At 49.5% G+C, this 19,097-nt stretch overlaps 8 protein-coding genes across 8 annotated transcripts; 2 read left to right on the top strand and 6 right to left on the bottom strand.

Annotated features, from left to right (window-relative positions):
- Window positions 1-24: 24 nt before the first annotated feature.
- On the top strand, window positions 25-3,532 carry V8C40DRAFT_281689 (WD40 repeat domain-containing protein; the record flags this gene model as incomplete). The annotated part of the gene is made up of 2 exons (XM_083221658.1): window positions 25-1,380; window positions 1,430-3,532. The coding sequence occupies 2 exons, from the start codon at window positions 25-27 to the stop codon at window positions 3,479-3,481; spliced, it is 3,408 nt and encodes a 1,135-aa protein (XP_083069815.1). The 3' UTR covers window positions 3,482-3,532.
- A 260-nt stretch (window positions 3,533-3,792) lies between these two features.
- On the top strand, window positions 3,793-5,786 carry V8C40DRAFT_253214 (carbon-nitrogen hydrolase). Its single transcript, XM_083217559.1, has 2 exons — window positions 3,793-4,729; window positions 4,809-5,786. The coding sequence occupies exons 1-2, from the start codon at window positions 4,244-4,246 to the stop codon at window positions 5,658-5,660; spliced, it is 1,338 nt and encodes a 445-aa protein (XP_083069814.1). The 5' UTR covers window positions 3,793-4,243; the 3' UTR covers window positions 5,661-5,786.
- V8C40DRAFT_253212 (WLM domain-containing protein) lies at window positions 5,716-7,709 on the bottom strand. Its single transcript, XM_083217558.1, has 2 exons — window positions 7,563-7,709; window positions 5,716-7,508 (listed from the first exon to the last, which is right to left on the bottom strand). The coding sequence occupies exon 2, from the start codon at window positions 7,288-7,290 to the stop codon at window positions 5,971-5,973; it is 1,320 nt and encodes a 439-aa protein (XP_083069813.1). The 5' UTR covers window positions 7,291-7,508; window positions 7,563-7,709; the 3' UTR covers window positions 5,716-5,970.
- A 2,872-nt stretch (window positions 7,710-10,581) lies between these two features.
- On the bottom strand, window positions 10,582-11,852 carry V8C40DRAFT_276857 (zinc-dependent alcohol dehydrogenase family protein; the record flags this gene model as incomplete). The annotated part of the gene is made up of 4 exons (XM_083220893.1): window positions 10,582-10,762; window positions 10,836-11,187; window positions 11,261-11,354; window positions 11,427-11,852. The coding sequence occupies 4 exons, from the start codon at window positions 11,850-11,852 to the stop codon at window positions 10,582-10,584; spliced, it is 1,053 nt and encodes a 350-aa protein (XP_083069812.1).
- A 902-nt stretch (window positions 11,853-12,754) lies between these two features.
- V8C40DRAFT_253210 (uncharacterized protein) lies at window positions 12,755-14,644 on the bottom strand. Its single transcript, XM_083217557.1, has one exon. It carries the CDS (start codon window positions 14,593-14,595, stop codon window positions 13,078-13,080), a length of 1,518 nt encoding a protein of 505 aa, XP_083069811.1. The 5' UTR covers window positions 14,596-14,644; the 3' UTR covers window positions 12,755-13,077.
- Window positions 14,645-14,967: 323 nt separating this feature from the next.
- V8C40DRAFT_253209 (J domain-containing protein) lies at window positions 14,968-16,903 on the bottom strand. Its single transcript, XM_083217556.1, has 2 exons — window positions 15,995-16,903; window positions 14,968-15,918 (listed from the first exon to the last, which is right to left on the bottom strand). The coding sequence occupies exons 1-2, from the start codon at window positions 16,512-16,514 to the stop codon at window positions 15,377-15,379; spliced, it is 1,062 nt and encodes a 353-aa protein (XP_083069810.1). The 5' UTR covers window positions 16,515-16,903; the 3' UTR covers window positions 14,968-15,376.
- A 189-nt stretch (window positions 16,904-17,092) lies between these two features.
- On the bottom strand, window positions 17,093-18,232 carry V8C40DRAFT_253207 (uncharacterized protein). Its single transcript, XM_083217555.1, has one exon. The coding sequence runs from the start codon at window positions 17,872-17,874 to the stop codon at window positions 17,296-17,298; it is 579 nt and encodes a 192-aa protein (XP_083069809.1). The 5' UTR covers window positions 17,875-18,232; the 3' UTR covers window positions 17,093-17,295.
- On the bottom strand, window positions 18,051-18,974 carry V8C40DRAFT_75397 (C2H2 type zinc finger domain-containing protein). The gene is made up of 2 exons (XM_083223395.1): window positions 18,846-18,974; window positions 18,051-18,780 (listed from the first exon to the last, which is right to left on the bottom strand). Exons 1-2 carry the CDS (start codon window positions 18,901-18,903, stop codon window positions 18,227-18,229), a joined length of 612 nt encoding a protein of 203 aa, XP_083069808.1. The 5' UTR covers window positions 18,904-18,974; the 3' UTR covers window positions 18,051-18,226.
- Window positions 18,975-19,097: the final 123 nt, after the last annotated feature.

The raw sequence follows: 19,097 nt of genomic DNA, 5'->3' as shown, positions 1-19,097 counted from the left end.
ATTGCGCGCACTATTGTCAGCAAGATGGCCAGACAGAATCGCATCGCTGCCAATTTCTTTTTCAAAAGAGGTGAAGGCGATCGGGCTAAACTCAAGCGATTTTTTACGACTCTAACAGCTCAGCTTGTAAGGCAATGGCCTAGCTTCGCCCAAGCTGTTCAGGATGCTTTAGAGTCAGACCCTTCACTTCCAGAACAGGACCCGAAGATTCAATTCAAGAAATTTATTCAGGAACCTATGCGAAGGCAAAAAAGCAACAAACTTCATGCTATAATCATTATCGTCGACGCCCACGATGAATGTGATTCGAGTGAAGATCTAACTGGCCTGGTCCAGCAACTCACGCAGTCACAAGATGGTCATTACACTCAACTTCTAGTCAAGTGTTTTCTGACTAGCCGCTTTGATAATCACTCGCAATCTAGTTTTAATAGCATCTCTGAGGAGATATGTGAGAAGAAGGAGCTTGAAAAAGCCACATCAGCGACTATCAAGCAAGACATTGAACGTTACTTGCGGGCTGAGTTGGAAAAGATTGATGGCCTTCTGGATCCGCTTCCAGTGGGTGGCCTATGGTCCAATCCCTCTGATGTAAAAAATCTCAAGAAACTTACAGAACGAGCCTGTCCGTTATTTGAGTTTGCTGCTTTTTCCACTCGTTTTATCAAACAAAAAAACGTGCCAGGAGGACCGCAGGGCCGCCTTCGTTACATATTGGAAACTCAAATTTTCGGTGACCTCAACAAGTTATATGGCTTCATCATAGATCGGAGATTCAGCGGCCTCGATCGTCAATGCCATGATAGAGCAGAGGCAAATTTTCAAAAGATTATCGGTTCAATCATTTTTCTAGCGAATGCTGTAACAGTCAGATGTCTAGCCGAGCTTCTCAAGCTGGCTGAGATAGAAATTCGCGAGGAACTGCAGCTTTTTGAGTCAGTTCTTGTAGTTCCAGCAGAACAAGACAATCAGTCGCCTATCACATTGTTTCATGAGTCCTTTAGAGATTTTCTCTCCGGGGCTGGGACCAAAAAGAAGCTGATAATTGATCATCTAGAAGTCCATACTCTGTTGGCATCTCGCTGCCGCCAGCTTCTGTGTGATGCGTTGAGGGAAAACATGTGCAAATTGAAGACACCCGGAACGCACCGAAATGAGGTTGCAGACGAGACTATCAATAAACTTTTACCTGAAGAAGTACAATATGCATGTCGATTTTGGATTTTTCACGTCAAAAGGAGTCAGTCGGGTATCAAAGATGGCGATGATTGGCATTCATTCCTACTATCCCATCTCCTCCATTGGCTCGAAGCAATGAGTTTGCTGGGAAGAACCTCAGAAAGCGCGTCACTGGTCAAAGGGCTGAAAGATTCCGTACACGTCAGTACATTTTCAATCCTGTTTCGCTCGCATATGCTGACTGTAGCAGCATTCCGATGGAGTACAAGTCAAGGCATTTTTAGAAGATGCCGAACGACTTATTCTCTCTTTCCGACGTGCCATTGACGCCGCGCCATTGCAACTTTATAGCTCCGTTCTAACATTTGCTCCGGCTAAAAGCCTTGTTCGAGAAAGATTTGACGCATCTCGCGCCAAATGGATCTCTCGTATACCAAATGTTGATGCCCAGTGGAGTCCGTGTTTACAAACATTTGAAGGCCACGCCAAGGAAATTCATTGCGTCAGTTTTTCCTCCGATGGTATTCTAGCATCCGCAGATAATGACAACATAGTCAAAGTATGGGATCCTATATCTGGTACCTGTCTGCAGACCTTCTCTATGAATGGTCAATGGAAACGTTACGTCATAGCCATGGGATTTTCTAAAGCCGGCGAGCTTGCTTGCATGGCAGCTGGAAGCCTCTCGGTGTGGGACATACATCGAGATATTTGTTTACAAACCTTGGATTTGATGCAATACCTTCAGCGAGACGGGTGGCAACTCACGGGTTCAATTGTCTTTCAGGATGAGCAAAGACTTCTTTTGGCGGGTGCTGGACTGCGTAACGTTCTCAGATTAGAATTGGGACATGGGTGCGAGGAAGAAACCGATCTCCCATTTCACAGCGTGCCAACAATTCTGTCGCCTGACGGTCAATGGGTCGCTTATGCAGTTCAAGGCGAAATAAGGATTCTTGACATGAGTTCTAAAACCACCCTTTCGCCCAAAATGCTAGAAGGATCCATATCTAACTCGTCTTATTTGAATGCGTGTTTCTCACAAGATAATCGGTATTTTGCATCTGTGCAGGACAACAAAGAGGTTAAGATCTGGGACGTTTCATCGACTATATGTTTGCAGGTTTTCAGCGAAGTCAATCGAATCTCTGCATTAGCATTCTCACAAGATAGTCAACTGCTAGGAATGGGAGGACATTGGGATAGGAAAATAAGCATCTGGGATTGGAAGAAACACTCTTGCCTTCAAGCATTTAAAGGACATCAGCAAACTATCAATTCCATATCAGTTTCACGGGATGGAACATGGCTTGCTTCAGCCTCTTATGAATGCACAGTCAAAATATGGGACGCTAAAATACAAGACCACGAGGAGAAAAACGCATCCCCTTTCAGCACCAAACATAACATATTGGTTACGGGTGGCGAACGACTTGCTATGATTTCTGGTGAAACATCTAAAATCCATTTGTTGGACGATTGTGGAAGCAAATGCATTTCACAGCCATTTGAAAAAGCCTACAATAGTCTAGCAATCTCTGGGAACGGCAGCATTTTTGCAGCAGTTTCACATCATAGAAGGGGTATTGAAATATGGGACGCAGAGTCGGAGAAGTTTTTGCCTTCACACACGGGCACTTTTGTCACTATATACTCGATAGCCCTCTCGGCAAATGGTGAAAGATTCATAATAGGCCTGGAAGGTTCGATTGCTGAGGTTTGGGAGTCTCGCACAGGCAGACTGCTGAAAGAGTTGAAGCAAAAACATATATATTTGGGTGGCCGTATTGATGTGGCTATATCATGTGATGGGGAACAATTTGCCTGGACAGGCGATGACGATAATCATAACAGGAGGGTTTTTACTGAGAAGCTGTATTTGACTATTCCTGACGAATTTCTATATTACTTGGATGGGGCTTCAAAGTTAGCCTTCTCCCCAAATGGAAAGCGGCTTGCAGCTGTTGGTTATTGGCGAGGAGCTTTTTGGGATGTGGCAACAGGTACCTGTTTGAGGACGTTCAATCAAGCAGATATGTGGACTTGGTCACTGGACACAAGCTTCATCAACTTTGATTTCACCACGGACGTCGACTCATCGGAGTACAACGAATGTGAGGGCTATTTGACCGACTATTACATCAGTCCCGACGGCGCTTGGATCGTGAGGAACCGTGAGAAGCTGCTATGGATATTGCCGGAATATCGGCCAAGACAGGCGATTGCTTTTGGATCCAAATTTGTAATTGAGCGTGCATTCGGCCTCCGGTTTGTTATAAAGCTTTCAGACGAGGACCTTTGAGCGATGATTGTTAGTCAATGGATAGATACTTGGCTGCTTCGACGATAATGCATGGAGTTAGTTTCATGGTTGGCAGTTGTATTATTAACTCTATAGTTACAGACAATTGTCAGAATGATGATGTCTATACAAGCTGGGTTTATCACCAACTTCAAAAGACATTAACAAACTCCATTCAACGCTAACTTATGCAATCCACTTCCTCCGCCCAGCTGCCAAGCATCTAGACTCAAACCCCTCCACCAAGCCGCAACCATCCAAAACCATGAAATTATGCCGCACATGCCGCACGCAACTCATCGGCCGGCTTCGGGATCTTTTAAAACACTCAAATTCACTCTTTTGATAACAAATTTTCTCAATTTCTTCTAATTTACATACTAACGGTGGAGTAAAACAAGTACGTAAAAGTCTCGAGATGCTCGGGCGACATTTCCCAAACGAGGCAAGGAAATGGTACCATGACGATCCCAAAATGGAAATAAGTGAGGAGAGCAAAAAACAGCTGGAAGCGGCAACGGCAAAAGGCGGTAGTTGGGTTACTAAGGATGATGTCGATGAGCTGAGCTTACATGGCGCAAAGCTTAAAGTCTTGTTTCTGTTTGGAGAAAAGAAGTGCGGGCACAAACAAGCTGTTGCATACATCTCCTCATTTTCCCATTGTTGTGTCTTGTAGTTTATCCAAAGCAAACTTGTTTCCTTTCAACATCATCTCCATCTAACAATCCCCTCCTCCCGTCATATACATCCCCCTCTTCAACCATGGCCATCCGTGTGGGAACAGCCTCACCCAATACCCAGGCCACAACCCCCCTCACCCTCGCCCACCTCCACGACATCGTCTCCCGCGCCGCCGCCCAGCGCATCGACATCCTCGTCCTCCCAGAAGCCTTCATCGGCGGCTACCCGCGCGGCACCTCCTTTGGCTGCGTCGTCGGCAGTCGAACCGCCGAGGGCCGGGAATCCTTCGCCCAGTACTTTGACAAGGCAATCGATCTCGGCGACACCGTTGGCGATGGAAGTGCCGGCGCGGGCGTGAAGTGGGTGAGGAGGGAGTTGCCTGGCTATGAGCTCGGCGGGAGCGGTCGAGGGGATGGCTCGCGAGAGGAATTGGAAAGGATTGCGCGCGACACGGGCGTCTTTTTTGTGACGGGGTGCATTGAGAAGGCGGGTGGCAGCTTGTATTGTGCGGCGGTTTATGTGTGTCCGAAGGAGGGCATCATAGGCAAGCGTCGCAAGGTGATGCCGGTAAGCTCTCAATCTAACTCAGCTCCATCACGATACTACGTCTCATATAAGTCCATCCGGCTAATATGCATCTTATAAGACGGGTACTGAGCGTCTCATGTGGGCCCAAGGCCATCCCTCAACTCTCCGCGCCGTCACGACCTTCATCCGCGGCCAACGCATCAACCTCGCCGCCGCAATCTGCTGGGAAAACTACATGCCTCTCCTCCGCCAATCCCTCTACGCCCAAAACATCAACCTCTACCTCGCCCCCACCGCCGACGGCCGCGAAGGCTGGCTCAGCCTCATGCGCACAATCGGCATCGAGGGCCGCTGCTTCGTCGTCAGCAGCAACATGTGCGTCCGGGGCGAGCCGGACTCCGCCGACGCGGGAGACCGGGATGTCGTGCCGGTGACCGGGGGCTCGAGGCGGAGCGGCGGCCGGAAGAGTAGCTCCGCCGTCGTTGCGGACGATGGCTTCGAGTTTGCGGTGCCGCCGCCAAAGGTGAGGCACGGACGAAGGAAGAGCGTGTTTGACGAGGATGGCAACGAGATTGTGCTGTCTTGTCCGGCGGATAACGGCGAGAAGCAGGGAGAAGAGCAGTCACGAAAGTCAGATGAGCAGCAGAGGATGCAGCAGCTTCAAAACTATCAGCTCCCCAAGGTACAAGAAGACGAACCAGTCCAGCAACAAAACCAAACTACTCAGCCCGCAGCCGCTCCCAAAGCTCCGCACTTCCTCTCTCGCGGAGGTTCTTCCATCGTCTCTCCGTTTGGCGATGTCCTCGCTGGTCCGCAGTGGGAAGATGAAGATGGCATCATTTTCGCCGATATTGACCTGCGTGACTGCATCCGCGGCAGACTCGATCTGGATGCAGCGGGAAGCTACTCAAGAAATGACGCATTCAAGCTGACGGTTGACGGATTGGACTTGGATCCGCTGCCATATTGAGGAGACGTACGAATGTTCAGTCACTTCAAGTATATGTGAGTGTAAACTAATGAGATGATTTGATCGAGATTGATGTAGTACCAGATAGTAGTACCTATGTAAACAATATGATATGATATGATGAGCAAGTAATCTCCTCGTCTTCATCCGCAGCGCAATGATTCCATCTAAATTCACAAACAGGGGCAATACCCCATTCCAACACGCTCCCAAGTTACAAATAACAATTCAAAAACAACTGCTTTGATCCCCACTGCCATTATAACGCCAACTGATGCAAATGCTTCTTCACACTTCCTTTGTTTTAACCTCACAGGTTGCGGTCATTGTTCGGCTGCGGTCTCTGGCACGGCCGCCAGCCTTTCTCCGCATTACACTCCTCAACCTCTTCCTTCCTTTGTCTGTCCAGCGCCGCCTGCGCCAAAATCTCTCGCCGACTGAGTCCTGCGCTGCTTGCCTTGTTGCCGCCCAGGACAAACTCGCCGCCAGTCCAGCCGCCGTCGTCCTCGTGAACATCCTCTTCGTCCTGGCCTGAGATGTGGTATCGTGATGTCTCGCCGATTGTCCGGCCGTTTGACTTCCAGTCGGCAGCGTCTACCTCGCGCTCAATTTGGTGGCAAAGATCCCAAAACTGTCGGTCATGAGGGCCATGAACGTTGTGAGTGAGCTCGTGACAAAGTGTCTTGCGGATTGTCTTGTAGTCACGATAGCCGTCATGAGCGTCAGTTCGTAATCGCAGCTCAATCACCTCGCCTTGGTTGCGGTTGAGACCCAAGATGCGCGATGTTCCTTCGTGTGTTGTTTCCGTATGCGCCAGCGGCTCCATCTCTGTCAGAAGAGCAACAGTGAACTTGTGCTTTCGCATAGCTGCTCTGATACCCGGGTCCTCTTTAAGCCGGTTCAATAGTTTGAGGCTGCGCTCGGGATGCGGTAATCCAGAGAGCGGTCGAACCTGCAGAAAAGTGTATTTGGAGTCTTCTGCAGCTTGCAGTCCTCCGCGACGCCGAGCCGGACCTTTAGCCTTTGCCTTGGAGCGCTGGGCTTCCCGTGCCGCCTTCATCTTGCTCAGCTTCTGGCACATGGCCTGAACGGCCTGAACATCGGCGGAGGTCGAGCCCATGACGGTGACGGTCTTTCCAGCGAGATTCTTGACCTGATACTCGGGATCCTTGAAGGGTGCCTTGAGAAATGGGCCCTTGGGCACCATGACCTTGATGTTCTCAAAGGGAATCTCTAGAACATTCTCGATCTCGTGGAACAAGTCGGTGACGGTGAGATAGGCCTCAATTTCAAAGGGAAACTTGTGGCCTCGATGCGACACGGTGATGTTGACAGTCTCCCGATCGGCGGCGTTCTCACTCTCACCCTCGCTGTCGCTGTTGATTTCGTCGTGATACTCCTGATCCGTCTCCATGTCCGGCGCTGACGCTGACGGTGCTGACGGGGCCGCGTCTACTTGCATGTCGCCGGTGGCTTCTGCGCCGATCGCTTCATTGTTGTCGATGTGGCTGTTTGTTGATGACGGCATCTGCTTCTGCTGCTGTGAAGCTGCGTCGTTGTTATTGTTGTTGTCGATGTTGTCGTGGTCTAGAGTCGGGTGGTTGTTTGGAGGCGATGCGACATCAGTCATGTTGTTGTGTGTCGTCGTGCCTGTATTAGGTCGTATTAGGTTGAAAGTAGAATAAGTATGAGCTTTAGGTTTGTGACGTCAAGCGTAATAAATATATACAAACACCTTACGGCACCTATATATATTTCCTTTGTCTTTATTGAGTTGTTTTAAGGGAGAGATTGCTGATGACAAATCTAACAGGTGATGCCCCGGAGATGCGACAGGCAGAGGCGTCGCTATATATATTCAGCCGTACTAGGGCCGTTTAATAAGGCAAGAGGGATGCGTACGTATACCAATATTGGTGCTAGCATAAGAAACTCCGTATTTACGCGTATAATCGCGAGGAAAGAAAGTTACAGTAAGGTGCTAGCTATTATTATTAAACGGCGTTGAGAGGAAGGAGCAACACAGAAGCTGCCAGCTCGGGATTACTCATTACTCATGGCGACTTCCCACAGTGCAATACGAATGCGATGCGCTCCAGCGATGCGGCAAGTGCGACCTGCTGCTCCTCCCCTGTCGGTGATTCGGGCACCTTCGGCAGGTGCTTGGTAATACGTCACGGCGGCCTCTGCCTACCCCCCTTTTCATACCGCCTTGGGACTAGCGCCATCGACGGCCCCTCCTTTTGGCTCGATGCCCGAGCGCCGGAGAGAGAGCTGCGCCACAGAATGCACCGCCTCAGCTATGGAATACTTGTCCCGATGTTCTGCCGTAGGGCTGGTGGCTAATGGCTGGGGCGTAGCAACGTGGCTAGTGGGCGATGACGAGTGGCGGAGAATTGTCGGGCGCTGTCGGGCCCCTGCATTTCCCCGAGATGGAATTGGGGTAAGCAGATGAAAAAGTTGACACATTCCAGTGTGATTAACTAAGCCTCCTTCTCCAATTCTTAATGCCAGCTGTTACGAGAAGTGTGTAGGCTTTTTTACATTGCCTCGGCACAGCAAAAGTTGGCCGGTTATTACCAGATTATTACCAGATGGCTATTTACCACTTACAAAGTTAGCCCTACTGTAATTACCGGTATTACACAAGCGGTTTCCCCTGCTTAATCAACGTTGAACCCTGGAATTGCCGGCTTTGGCCCTGTTACTCGATTTGGCTCCCGCTCAGCCTGCCGAGCCAGATCACCGGGTCCCCGATCGATGATCCCGCCGCCGCACGCCTCGCTAATGCAGGGTCCCTGTCTCGTGTCCTCTTTTCCCCCTCGAGCTGCTCTAGCTAGCAGAAAAAACAGATGCCCTGCATGACTCTTGATTTGAATTAAAGCAGCTGCCAGGAACCATCATGTGATGCCGGGTGATCCACCGGAGCTCGATAGCCCTACACGTATTCGTACATGCAGCCGCAGAATTGGCCACGATGACGTCGTTGCCTCCCAAACACAATGCTTTTTAATGTGGTTGTCAGAAGCAGCTGACGATGATAGAAGGCGAACTATTCCCACAACTATTTTCCCACTTTGCAACTCATACTATACAAAGGTGCCCTCGTCGAGAGATGTCAGCAGGCTCATCCAGTCCACCGCTGTGCTGCAAGAGAGCTCTCCAGACAAGTATGCCAATTCTTACTAGCTAACCCTCTGAATAAGGTCATCACCGACACATACCGGAAAATCTCCGTTGATGTCTGGGTCTGGAGGAACTCTTCGCTCTTCTTGCTCTTGCCATGCGTTCAAATGTCTCACGGCAAGCTCGCGCGCGTTTACGCAGAGTTGTTTGCCACCGTCGTTATTGCGCAGAGTGGTACACCGGATTGCCAGGTCCCAGGCGCAGTCGATGTCGTTAACAGCTCTTTGAACTCTGGCATGAATCCCTATTCTACGATGCACTTTCTCTAGCAGTTATCTTTGCTTCTCCGGGCTCACATGCTGACTTTACCTCTACTCCAACCGACCACTCCCACTACCAACTCTTCCGCCAAGTGAGGTCATGTTTTCCGCAGCACATCTACAAGGGAGCCCAAGGACCGCGATCTCTTGGACCCAGTAACAACTATTTGCCCCTCTGCGTATTGTGTCGTATGTATAGCCACCCAGCTTGAAGCTCTCCACCTATGTTCATGCACCTCGGACTCACTCATGTCGCCGACTACCCCCCTCTGCTCGCTGCACCCACGCACAAGTCTTGAGTCTAGAATCTAGTTGGAGAGTGTGATTCCAGATCATGAGTTCACGTGTTCACTCGAAATGAGTCAAGTTGACATGTTTGACCTCTCACATCAGGATGTTGATCATTCGGGCCGCTTGTGGCCGAATCGCCGAATGGCATCCTCGCTGGGTGCTCGGCCTCGCACACTTGCGTTCCGCCAATTATGAGATGTGTTCCTCTCTGTAACTTGGCCACGTACCCCCCGCGAATTGGTAAGCTACAATAATCGTGCGGAGGCGTTCAAAGGCGGAGTCCTTCTCCGGATCATCCCCCGCAACATAGTCCGCAACATGCATGCACACCATCCCCAGTATCACGGTTCAATTGCATCATAACTCCCCGAAAGTCGGCAGCTCTCAGTCCGTTATGTATGCTGCGGCGCAGAATTCACCGAGTTTTCCAATCCGCGTTGCACCGCTAAATGTCCTTTTCTTGCAGAAGTAGCAGCTTCGTGGTCTTCGAGGCCGCGTCTTGACATCCGTCGATCTTGTGACAGGCTTTGTCCACATCCACCGTAGACGTACCCTTGTCTCTAATTTGGATACAATCCATCCACATCTAATTGCAATCTATTGCCAAAATCCTTCGTAAAAGATTTCCGTCGAGTCGTTTAGTCATCTGTGATATTCATGAGATCCTTGTAGTGGCTGAGTCGGCGGAATATCGCAGGGTGGTGGTAGCTATAGCGGAGATGTTATCAATAAGAGACACTGACGGTAATGACCGCTGAATAACGAGAACAACCACTTCAAACCGCATAATAAAAGACTATTAGTTCTTTATCTAAAGGCTTTAAAAACTTGGCTCCTTATACTTTTACCGTAGGTTAGGTGACGAGCTATCATATTTGACTGCGTCAAACCGCAACAATCAATCGGCATGTCGATCACCCGTCATGCCAACAATGGCAGTATCAATTAATTATGTCCGTAGTTTATAAATCCGTATTTTAGCATGTCCTTTGTTAGTCAAAATGACAATAGACATTCTGGCCCAGGGTCATTTTTCTATGCTCGATATGTGATTGTACCTATGAGATGATTGCCAAATGCATGAGCGGGTTCCAAAAACAAAGTCTATTCAGTCTATTCAATCTGGAGCATTCGTGCTTCTTAGAAACGCAGAAACACACTTTTCAAGCTGCATGGCTGTACATTTACTCGGCAACCTTGATGATAATCTTTCCAACGTGGCGGCCAGCAATCATGTGGTCAAACGCCTCCTTGGTCTCATCAAGCGTAAACACACGATCCAGCAGCGGCGCAAGGCTAATCTTTCGCTTCTCCAAATGAGCATTCAATTCCTCGAAATCGCGCTTCGAGCCGACAGCAATACCCCTATACTCATATTAGCCATGAACCATCAAGACTTGTCATCTCTTTATATAGATTGTCAAATGGCAAAACTTACTGGAGATTGGCACGCTTCCACAGGAGTTCGAGGATTTTACTTGGGTTCCAGTCTCCGGTGAATCCTCCAAGGAAGCCCACAATCTTGACCGAACCATACGTGGCAAGAGAATCAATGTTTGATGGAATGGATGCCGGGCCAATGTTGTTAACAATAATCTTGGCTCCCCTGCCCTTGGTGATGCGCTGGACCTCTGCGCTAATGTCAGGAGTGGTCTTGTAGTTGATGCCTGTGACGAGGGGGCTCAATTTCTGGAGCTGGGCGATTTTGATATCTGAGGATGATGTGATAATGGTCTTGATGCCAGCGTCGACGAGGAGGAGGAGGGCAAACATGCTGACACCGCCAGTGCCTATTGAAAGAGCATTTAGTCAATACGAGAGTACCTGATAAGGAAATCAGTAGTAGTGATGAGTAAAGCTTACCTTCCAGAAGGGCATAGTCCTTCTCTGGCGACACATTCTTCAACCCATCAACACTAGACCATGCAGTAACACCAGCACAAGCGATGGTAGATGCCTGCACACAATCCAGTTAGTCTATCCACTTTAATCAATGCAAAACAAACTGGCAAACAAATTGACGCCTTACCTCATCCCAAGACAGATACTCCGGCAGTCCCACAAGAAGATTCTCGTCAAAAACCCTATACTCAGCCAAAACACCCTCAACATCTCCTCCCAAGCCCTGCACCGGCTCCTCCTCCTCGCCCGTGAGGAAGTTTACGAAAAAGTTTGGCGAGACGCGGTCCCCGACCTTGAACTTTTGCACGGCCGACCCAACGGCGGCGACTTCGGCGGCGGCGTCAGAGGCCGGGATGCCTTTCTCTACGACGGCGGCCGGGTACACGCCGCTGAGCATGGCGACGTCGCGATAGTTGAGGGAGACGGAGTGGATTTTGATGAGGACATCCTTGGGGCCGAGGTTCTTGGGGGTAGTTTCGGTAGTTGGGACGATGGTTAGGGGGTGGGCACCGGTGGTGCGGCGGTAGGCTTTGAAGGTCTCTGGGATAGCCATTATGATGAGTTGTTGAGTTGTTGTGAAAGTTGTTATGGAAGTTGTTTTTGGAAAGATGTAATGATGAGATGGTAGATGTCTTGAAATCCTGTTGTTGATGCTGTTTCAAAACTTCATTCTTGGTGACGGCATCCTACGTCTATTATACTCTTCTCAACCATCTTCAGCCCACCCTCGGGTCAATATGAAATCGCGATGTAGCAAGGTCTTTGCCAGCCACATTTCGTATCGCGTATACCCGTCGATCCACCACAAACGAATCATGAAGCCTTCCTTAGCCAGATTTACAATCTCGATAGATTATTAATTCTAGGCCACAATCCTTCTGGAAATCATCGGGCATAACCAGCTATGAAAACACACGGGGCGTCGGAGATTAGGTTAGCTTGTAAAGCTCAACTCCAGAAGGGCGGAAGTATGATCAGATTTTGAGTCTGCCCATTTCCTCCAAGGTTACAGTACGGACATAGAGAGCCAGGGAATAGTCTAGAACTATTCTTGTTTCCGCCCTTCATGTCATACCCTTTTCGGACGGGTCAGGATGGTTGATCATTGTGCTGGGGCGTAAAGTTTAGGCTGACAAATGCGGAATTACACCGCTTGTGCTATGTGAAGGCTAATAGAGAAATAATTACCAAAAGGGGAAATCTCGAGGGGATCGAAAATTTGGCGGGGCATCGCCCAGTGTGGAGACTTGTAGACAGCATCGAGAGTTTGCATTGAGAGGCTGTTCAACTAGCTGAGAAATAGGAGTTGACAAAGGTTAGATTTTCTGTCTCAGTTTGTATAAGCTTGTTTAAACTGAGGTAGTTGTCAAGAGTCTTTTCGGATATCGGATAACAACTTGGACAATTAAACCCGATGGCCATTAATAACCACAGGAGTCTAAATAATGAAACATTCCCACCCACCTATTGTATAATGATGAAGGAAAAGACAACTTTACAAATGAAATTGCCACATTTCTTTATCAATACAAACTCATAATTCCGTCTCTACAAACATAAAATCACTCAGTTCCTCCTTTATCTCATTATTCCGCAAAACCATCGCTATACGACTCAGAATATCTTAAAGGCGTATTCAACTCCGCTATCTACCGTTGCAGTGTCCGCTCTCGTATCCACATCACATCCGTGTCCGCCTCCGTGCCGCCTCCATGTCCGCTCCGAGCTCATTGGTCAATATATCTTTCTAAATCACGAAATACACGCCTTTCCCCCGTTCAATTCGGTCCTCCAACTACAAACAGACTCTCTTTCCAAGTCCCCGTCTGCAAAACTTCCTTCTTGACAAACGCATATCCCACGTTGCTAAACTTGCCGGCAGCATGTTCCTTCAATATCATCAGACATTGGTTCCTTGGGTTAATCATCATCCCGAATGCTCCATTATTGTACTGTTCCCACTGACCGATTAAGACAGCCGTATGCGACCCGCTCCCTTGCGGAACGATTTCCCAGGTGCCCGTGGTATCAGAGTTAAACACAGATGCAGACGTTGGCTCCTCGTTGCTCTGTCTCACAGATGTCGCCAACGCGCTGAACCGGAAATACCCATCGTTTCTTATCATCCCCTTGGGCGTATTTGCAAGTCTCCAGCCGCTGTCCATGACATCCCCGATATCCTTCATCCCATCCTTGGTCTCCAGTATGGGTCTCCTTGCGGCATCAACCTGAGGAAAAACCGGCAACGTCGACAATTTCGGGTTCGGCAGTGTCTTTGTCGCAATAGCCAACCACTCAGCATGCTCTCCCCTCGCCAAAATTCCCTGCATCAACGCAATCGTCGCACCTAACCGGTCTTCATTCTTGAATTTGCTCGTATCAAGCGTCACCCCCATGATACCCATGACGCTAAACACTGTATCGACAGGGTATTTCGCCGCTCTCATAAACGAGGATCGCCAGATGGCGGTAAACATGCCCGTCTTGCCCTTCATGTCCATCGCATCAATGAGTTCCCTAACACGAGGTCGATCTCGAGACATGTCGCCGAAAACGCTAATCTTGAAGTCTTCAGATGGCAACTCCATCTTTTTTCCTTGGCGGTCGTGCATACTTACGCCGCTCCCCTTCATGGCCATTTCCAGTGTAGATTTAAGCGGTGCAATAGCCGCAACCCCCTTCTCAATCTCCTTCACTTCCACAAACATGTTGGATTGGATATAACAGTCGCCACGGTCCCACGCAAACAAGCAATGCACTGAAGGCGGTGCAATTGCTTCTTGGAGGGTCCACGCTCGACTTGCCCATGAAGTTTCTTCTGTGAGAGAAACGAGTCTCTGAAGACCGCCAGGGGCAACGATGCACTCCTGACAAGACCGATAAATGTCATACATGCGCTGAATCTGCCACGCCTTGTCATCTTCATTCGCCTGAAGAATGCACAAAGCATCAAGCCAAATTAGACTACACCCATTTTGTTCTGCAGCCAAAGCAACGAGTCTCAGAACGTCCACGGATATCGGATCTGCGCCTTCGGCACCTGTAACGTGAATACTCGGAAGCGGAGATTTCTCATCAGGACGAGTAGAGAGGCCCCTCCAGACGTATGAGATGACGGCATAGGGAACTGAGGGAAGGTCTTCGTATTCTAAGACGCGGAGTGTTGATTTATGAGCGAGAGCATCACCGTCGAGGAAGCGGTATCTGTGGGGTGTGGCTCCGGTGAGGGACAGCGGCTGGTCGGTGATGTCGCCGAAGTTGATGTGTAGAATCACTTTGCCTTCAGAGTCCGCCATATTTCACGGCGATGAATCAAGATGCAGTATCAAAGTATTACAAAATAAAGAAAAGAATCCAAGGCCAAGAATCTCGGAGCGGGGGCCCTTTAAATGCTCGCAAATATAGACCAATATTGGGCATCGCGGGATAGATGGCGGGGCAGCAGCATCAGGCCAATCAGTGAAGCTACAAGCAGCATCTCGATGGGAATATTGGCCTGGCGGGTCCCAAAAATTGGCAGTTTAGAGGCTGTTGAAGGGACGAGAACGGCTAGGCTTTGTGGTGATCCTCAGCTGAATCAATAGCTTGACTCACATGCATGACCCCCATGTAATGTACCGCCACTTCATCCAAAAAGAAGATATTGTGAATATTGACATCAAGTTGTTGTTTATTTGGACATCTAAAGACACATCTACTCAGATTCATCATCACTTCAAATGGCCAAGTCGACACCCTCTCATTCAATTGAGTAGAATAAAACCCCGTCCTCGCATCATCTCTCCACGTCCTCCATCCAATCTCACGCCGTAGTGTATAAAAAATATAGATATATATATAAAATGGAGTCCGTCTCTTACATGTATCCCTCGCACGCCCATCGTCATCGCATCAACTCGCTCATGCTCATGTCATGTCTGCCATGCAAGGTTCATAGTTCTCACGCCATCGTACAAAGAAAACGCCAACTCCCCGCAGTCGTTTCCCCTCAAAAGTATATAAAATATCATATCAATGTCTTTAATGCCTGTTTCTCACTCATTAATGCCTATAATTCTTTTTGCCTCCCCCTTAATCCTATGACCGGCTCACGCCAAGCGTCTCTAGCCTTGAGCACGCGGGCATCTTGTATGCATCCGCAGCAGCCATCTTCTCCGGATCCTGGTAGAACCACCCCATAGCATTCTCCCTCAATTGCCTCTTGTGCATGACCTCGTTTTCACACTCGTACCGCAGTTGCCGCACAAGTTGGATTTCGGCTGTACGGTCCAGCTGAGTCAACTTGGACTTGCTATATGAGGCGACGTCGGAAGGTATGACAAAGTATTTGACATTGAGGTTTGGTGTTGTGCGGCCCTCGGTGAAAGGCGCCTTGGGGTCGTCGAAAACCATGCGTGGAGTGGCGGGTGTAGAGGAGCCACCAGAGAAGATCGAGGTGATGAGAGGGATAATGAAGAAGAGGAGAATGGGGAGAAGACCCAGCAGCGTCTGGAGTCCAAACTGTTCTTGTTGAGGGCCGTCACCCTGGGCCTGTCGCGGTCTCGCTCGGGGCACGCCGCCGCCGAATTGGTGTACTCGAATGCCGGGGCCGCCGCCAAAGTTGAAGACGAACTGGGGACCTGTATCAAACGCTTAGTTGTCAGCATCTCTCGTCGGTAGTGCACCAATGCTCCAATGCTCGTGGCAATTACTCACCTCCAAACCCTCCGCCAAAGGGACCGCCGCCACCGCCAAAGAAACGCGCAAACATCTCCTCGGGCGTCATCTCATCCTCTCCCCAGCCACCGCCTCCCGCCGCCGCGGCTTGCCGTGACCCAAAGCCTGAGAAGGGATTCTGCTGTCTGGCGCTCTCGAACCGGCTGTCAGGGTCTGTTCCGAACTTATCGAATTTCTCTCGCTTCTCCTTGTCGCCCAAGATGCCAAAGGCGCGGCTGACCATCTTGAAGGCCTCATCGGCGTGTTCGTGGCCATTCTTGTCGGGGTGTGTCAGCAGCGACTGTTTCCTGTACGCCTTCTTGATATCCGAGTCGGAGCACGAGGTGCGGACGGTCTCGAGGCCTAGGATGTCGTAAAAGGCGGTGGGCTTGCATTTTCGGATTCGCAGGACAGCGGCCTTTTGCTCGACAGTGTATGAGCGGCCTTGGTTGCCTTGGTTGTGTTCGCGAGAACGAGCAGCGCCGCCCGTGTCGGCACCAGAGGCCGTTGCTTCGGGCATTGGATGAAATTGTGACGAGGAAACGAGGCGAGAAGTCGAGAGTCGAGGGACGGAATTCGAAACGAGCAGAGCAAAGAGCGAAGAGCGACGTCGATGAAGTTGAGGGCGTCGATTGAAGCGAGATGGTGATGGATTTCAGATTCTCTTTTTTTTTCTCCCCCCAGTGACAAGCTGGCTTCTTCCAAAAATGGGATTCCCGCAAACGAAAGTCCGCAAAAGAAGCAGCCCAAACGAACAAAGCAACAAGACACGACAAAGCACCGATCACCGAAAAATAAGCACAGGCTGGCAAATGCCGTCGAGACGTGCAAATCAATGCAGCGCTACAGACCCGCTGCTGTTGGAAGGTCTGAGAGCTGGTTCGTCGACTCTTCGCAACTTTTTGTGACTTGTCTAGATAGTAATCAATCAATCGGTCGAATGAGGGTCTCGGGCGAGATAGCGCTGCACCACGTGATGCTTGGCTACCCTAGAGCCGGAGTGGCGAAATTGGGGGCCAAAGGTACCTCGAGGTGAAGATAAGGTGATAAGGTACTTGCTTTCCTTTCTATTCACTCACTTCGACATTTATTATACGACGATACCCTCATTACTCCATCCATCTATGCATTGAATTAATATTTTCCCATCTTCCTTTTATCACATTTGTTTCAATATACCGCACACGCATCTATGTGACCTCCAGGGTACTGAAAGTGGAAACAAAGCGTCGCAAACGAAGTCTTTCTCGCCTCAGTTCTAGCTGTCTAAAACTCAACACCGATACCATTCGCTATGTGTGTTAGTGATATGCCAGACTCCAAGTGGAATTGATACAGGGCATATACATACCTTCTGCCATGAGCATCATGCCAAACTCGTCTGCTTCTGCCAGCCACAGCTCGCTTCTAGCATCCAAAGCATCACTCTCCTTGCTACCATTGACTCGAAACAGCTCCGTCATCTTATAACTCCCCCCATCAGCCCACTGCTTGAGCCAGTCTTTATAAAGACGCTGCCACTCCTCTTCTCGGTCACTCTGCCACAGATATCTCGCAGCGGGTGCAGGAAATGGTCCCAGCTCAAAGCACGTGAGGATTGGATATCCGAATTGAAGCGACCACGCAAACTCGAGGTGATGGAGCCCGACGATTGTACGGCGCTTGGCTGAGACAATTGCCCATTCTTTCCAGGATGGCATTGTATGATTTGACTCTTGCACTAGGAACAAGCCCGTGCTGGCTAATTTGTGTTTGACGTTCCACATGTCAACCAGCAGTTTTGCATCAATTGGATGAGCCAGTGCCGGCGAGTGTCCGAGTCCAAAAAAGAGGATGATGAGGAGAATGAGCATCGACTGTGCGGCTGCAAGAAGCTCCATCGCATTGTACTCGTCATACTAATGTTGACATGTCATGTTAGCTATACCAAGCAAAAAAAAAAATGCTAAGAACATCCGGATCACGACTCACATCTCGAAGAAGCCTTCGGACTTCATTGTGTACTGTTCTTTGCACCAAGTCACGACTACCCTCCGAGTGCATCATCCACATCTTGGCCAACGTGCAGCAATTCGCCAGAGGAATTGGTATGCCATCTACTAATTGAAGCCTGTGGATCATGGGCGGGAGCTGGTTTGTGAGATGTGAGCCCATCATTCGAGGCCATGATTTCAGCACGCGGATCACGAAATGCATCGTGTGTCTGGCGACGGGATCGGTATTCGGGGTGCGTCATGCTTCGTTGAGTATCAACCGACGCCTGTAGTTGGATATAACCAATTCAGGCGCAATCGGCTCTGAATTGCCAATACCGCTGTTCTCCAATTCCACACGGCCAATTTCGGATTCTGTAGTCGCAGAATCTACCGTGCCATCCCGATCTGATGCAGTATCCTGTGAGGTGTCTTCTCGGGAGCGAGGCGTGGATTCTGCTCCGCAATCAGCTGTAGAGAGGACATCGTCGCTTTCTGATGCATTTTTCCGTGTCCGTGTTGAAGAACCAATCGACCTATCTACGACCTCGTGATTCAACGCAGACTGGTCGCCCTGTCGTTGCAAGTGCAATCGCGTCTGAATAGTAGACCTTTCCGCCGTTGATACCACTATTGTTGTGCCATCTCTGGACAAGTATTCACATGTGAGAGTGCGCTCTTGACATCGACTACAACTTGGTCGCTGCAGATCACAGCGCAGCTTGGCGCGAGCACAAGCTCGGCACGATTTCCGTCTTGATGGTCCCTTGATATCTTGGAGACAGCGCTTGCAGTGTCTCGTTAATGACGATGCTGCAAGGTACTCGGTTAGCCCTGCTCTGATTGTCTTTATCGCGTTAATGCAAACAGAAACCCACCTCTTGTAAAACGACGAGAACAGCGCGGACACATGAGTGAATTTCGTAACAAAGGCATAGAGAAGAGTTGGAAATGGGATTCTCCTATTGGTACTCCGACTCATGCATGGGATTCAATGTCAAGAAGAGGGTATGAGTTCGGACTTCCGAATGCCTGGGAAGAGGTGGGCTACTTAATAAAACAGACACGCCTTGTGGCGTCCAATCCTATGGAGGTGGCTATTCAGAATAGGTTCTACTGGATGAACTAGT

Source organism: Trichoderma camerunense (assembly GCF_050948025.1).
Source record: "Trichoderma camerunense strain CBS 138272 chromosome Unknown V8C40scaffold_17, whole genome shotgun sequence".
NCBI classification, from domain to species: Eukaryota; Fungi; Ascomycota; class Sordariomycetes; order Hypocreales; family Hypocreaceae; genus Trichoderma; species Trichoderma camerunense.
This window is presented reverse-complemented; position numbering and strand designations above follow the sequence as displayed.

Excerpts from the sequence above, each read along its gene's own strand:
- V8C40DRAFT_253214 (XM_083217559.1), top strand. The coding sequence starts at position 4,244 with ATGGCCATCCGTGTGGGAACAGCCTCACCCAATACCCAGGCCACAACC. Across the intron at positions 4,730-4,808 it reads AGCGTCGCAAGGTGATGCCG|ACGGGTACTGAGCGTCTCAT; the intron begins GTAAGCTCTCAA and ends GCATCTTATAAG.
- V8C40DRAFT_253212 (XM_083217558.1), bottom strand. The coding sequence starts at position 7,290 with ATGACTGATGTCGCATCGCCTCCAAACAACCACCCGACTCTAGACCAC.
- V8C40DRAFT_253210 (XM_083217557.1), bottom strand. The coding sequence starts at position 14,595 with ATGGCGGACTCTGAAGGCAAAGTGATTCTACACATCAACTTCGGCGAC.
- V8C40DRAFT_253209 (XM_083217556.1), bottom strand. The coding sequence starts at position 16,514 with ATGCCCGAAGCAACGGCCTCTGGTGCCGACACGGGCGGCGCTGCTCGT. Across the intron at positions 15,919-15,994 it reads CTTTGGCGGAGGGTTTGGAG|GTCCCCAGTTCGTCTTCAAC; the intron begins GTGAGTAATTGC and ends CGTTTGATACAG.
- V8C40DRAFT_253207 (XM_083217555.1), bottom strand. The coding sequence starts at position 17,874 with ATGGAGCTTCTTGCAGCCGCACAGTCGATGCTCATTCTCCTCATCATC.
- V8C40DRAFT_75397 (XM_083223395.1), bottom strand. The coding sequence starts at position 18,903 with ATGCCTTTGTTACGAAATTCACTCATGTGTCCGCGCTGTTCTCGTCGT. Across the intron at positions 18,781-18,845 it reads TTCTCGTCGTTTTACAAGAG|CATCGTCATTAACGAGACAC; the intron begins GTGGGTTTCTGT and ends AGTACCTTGCAG.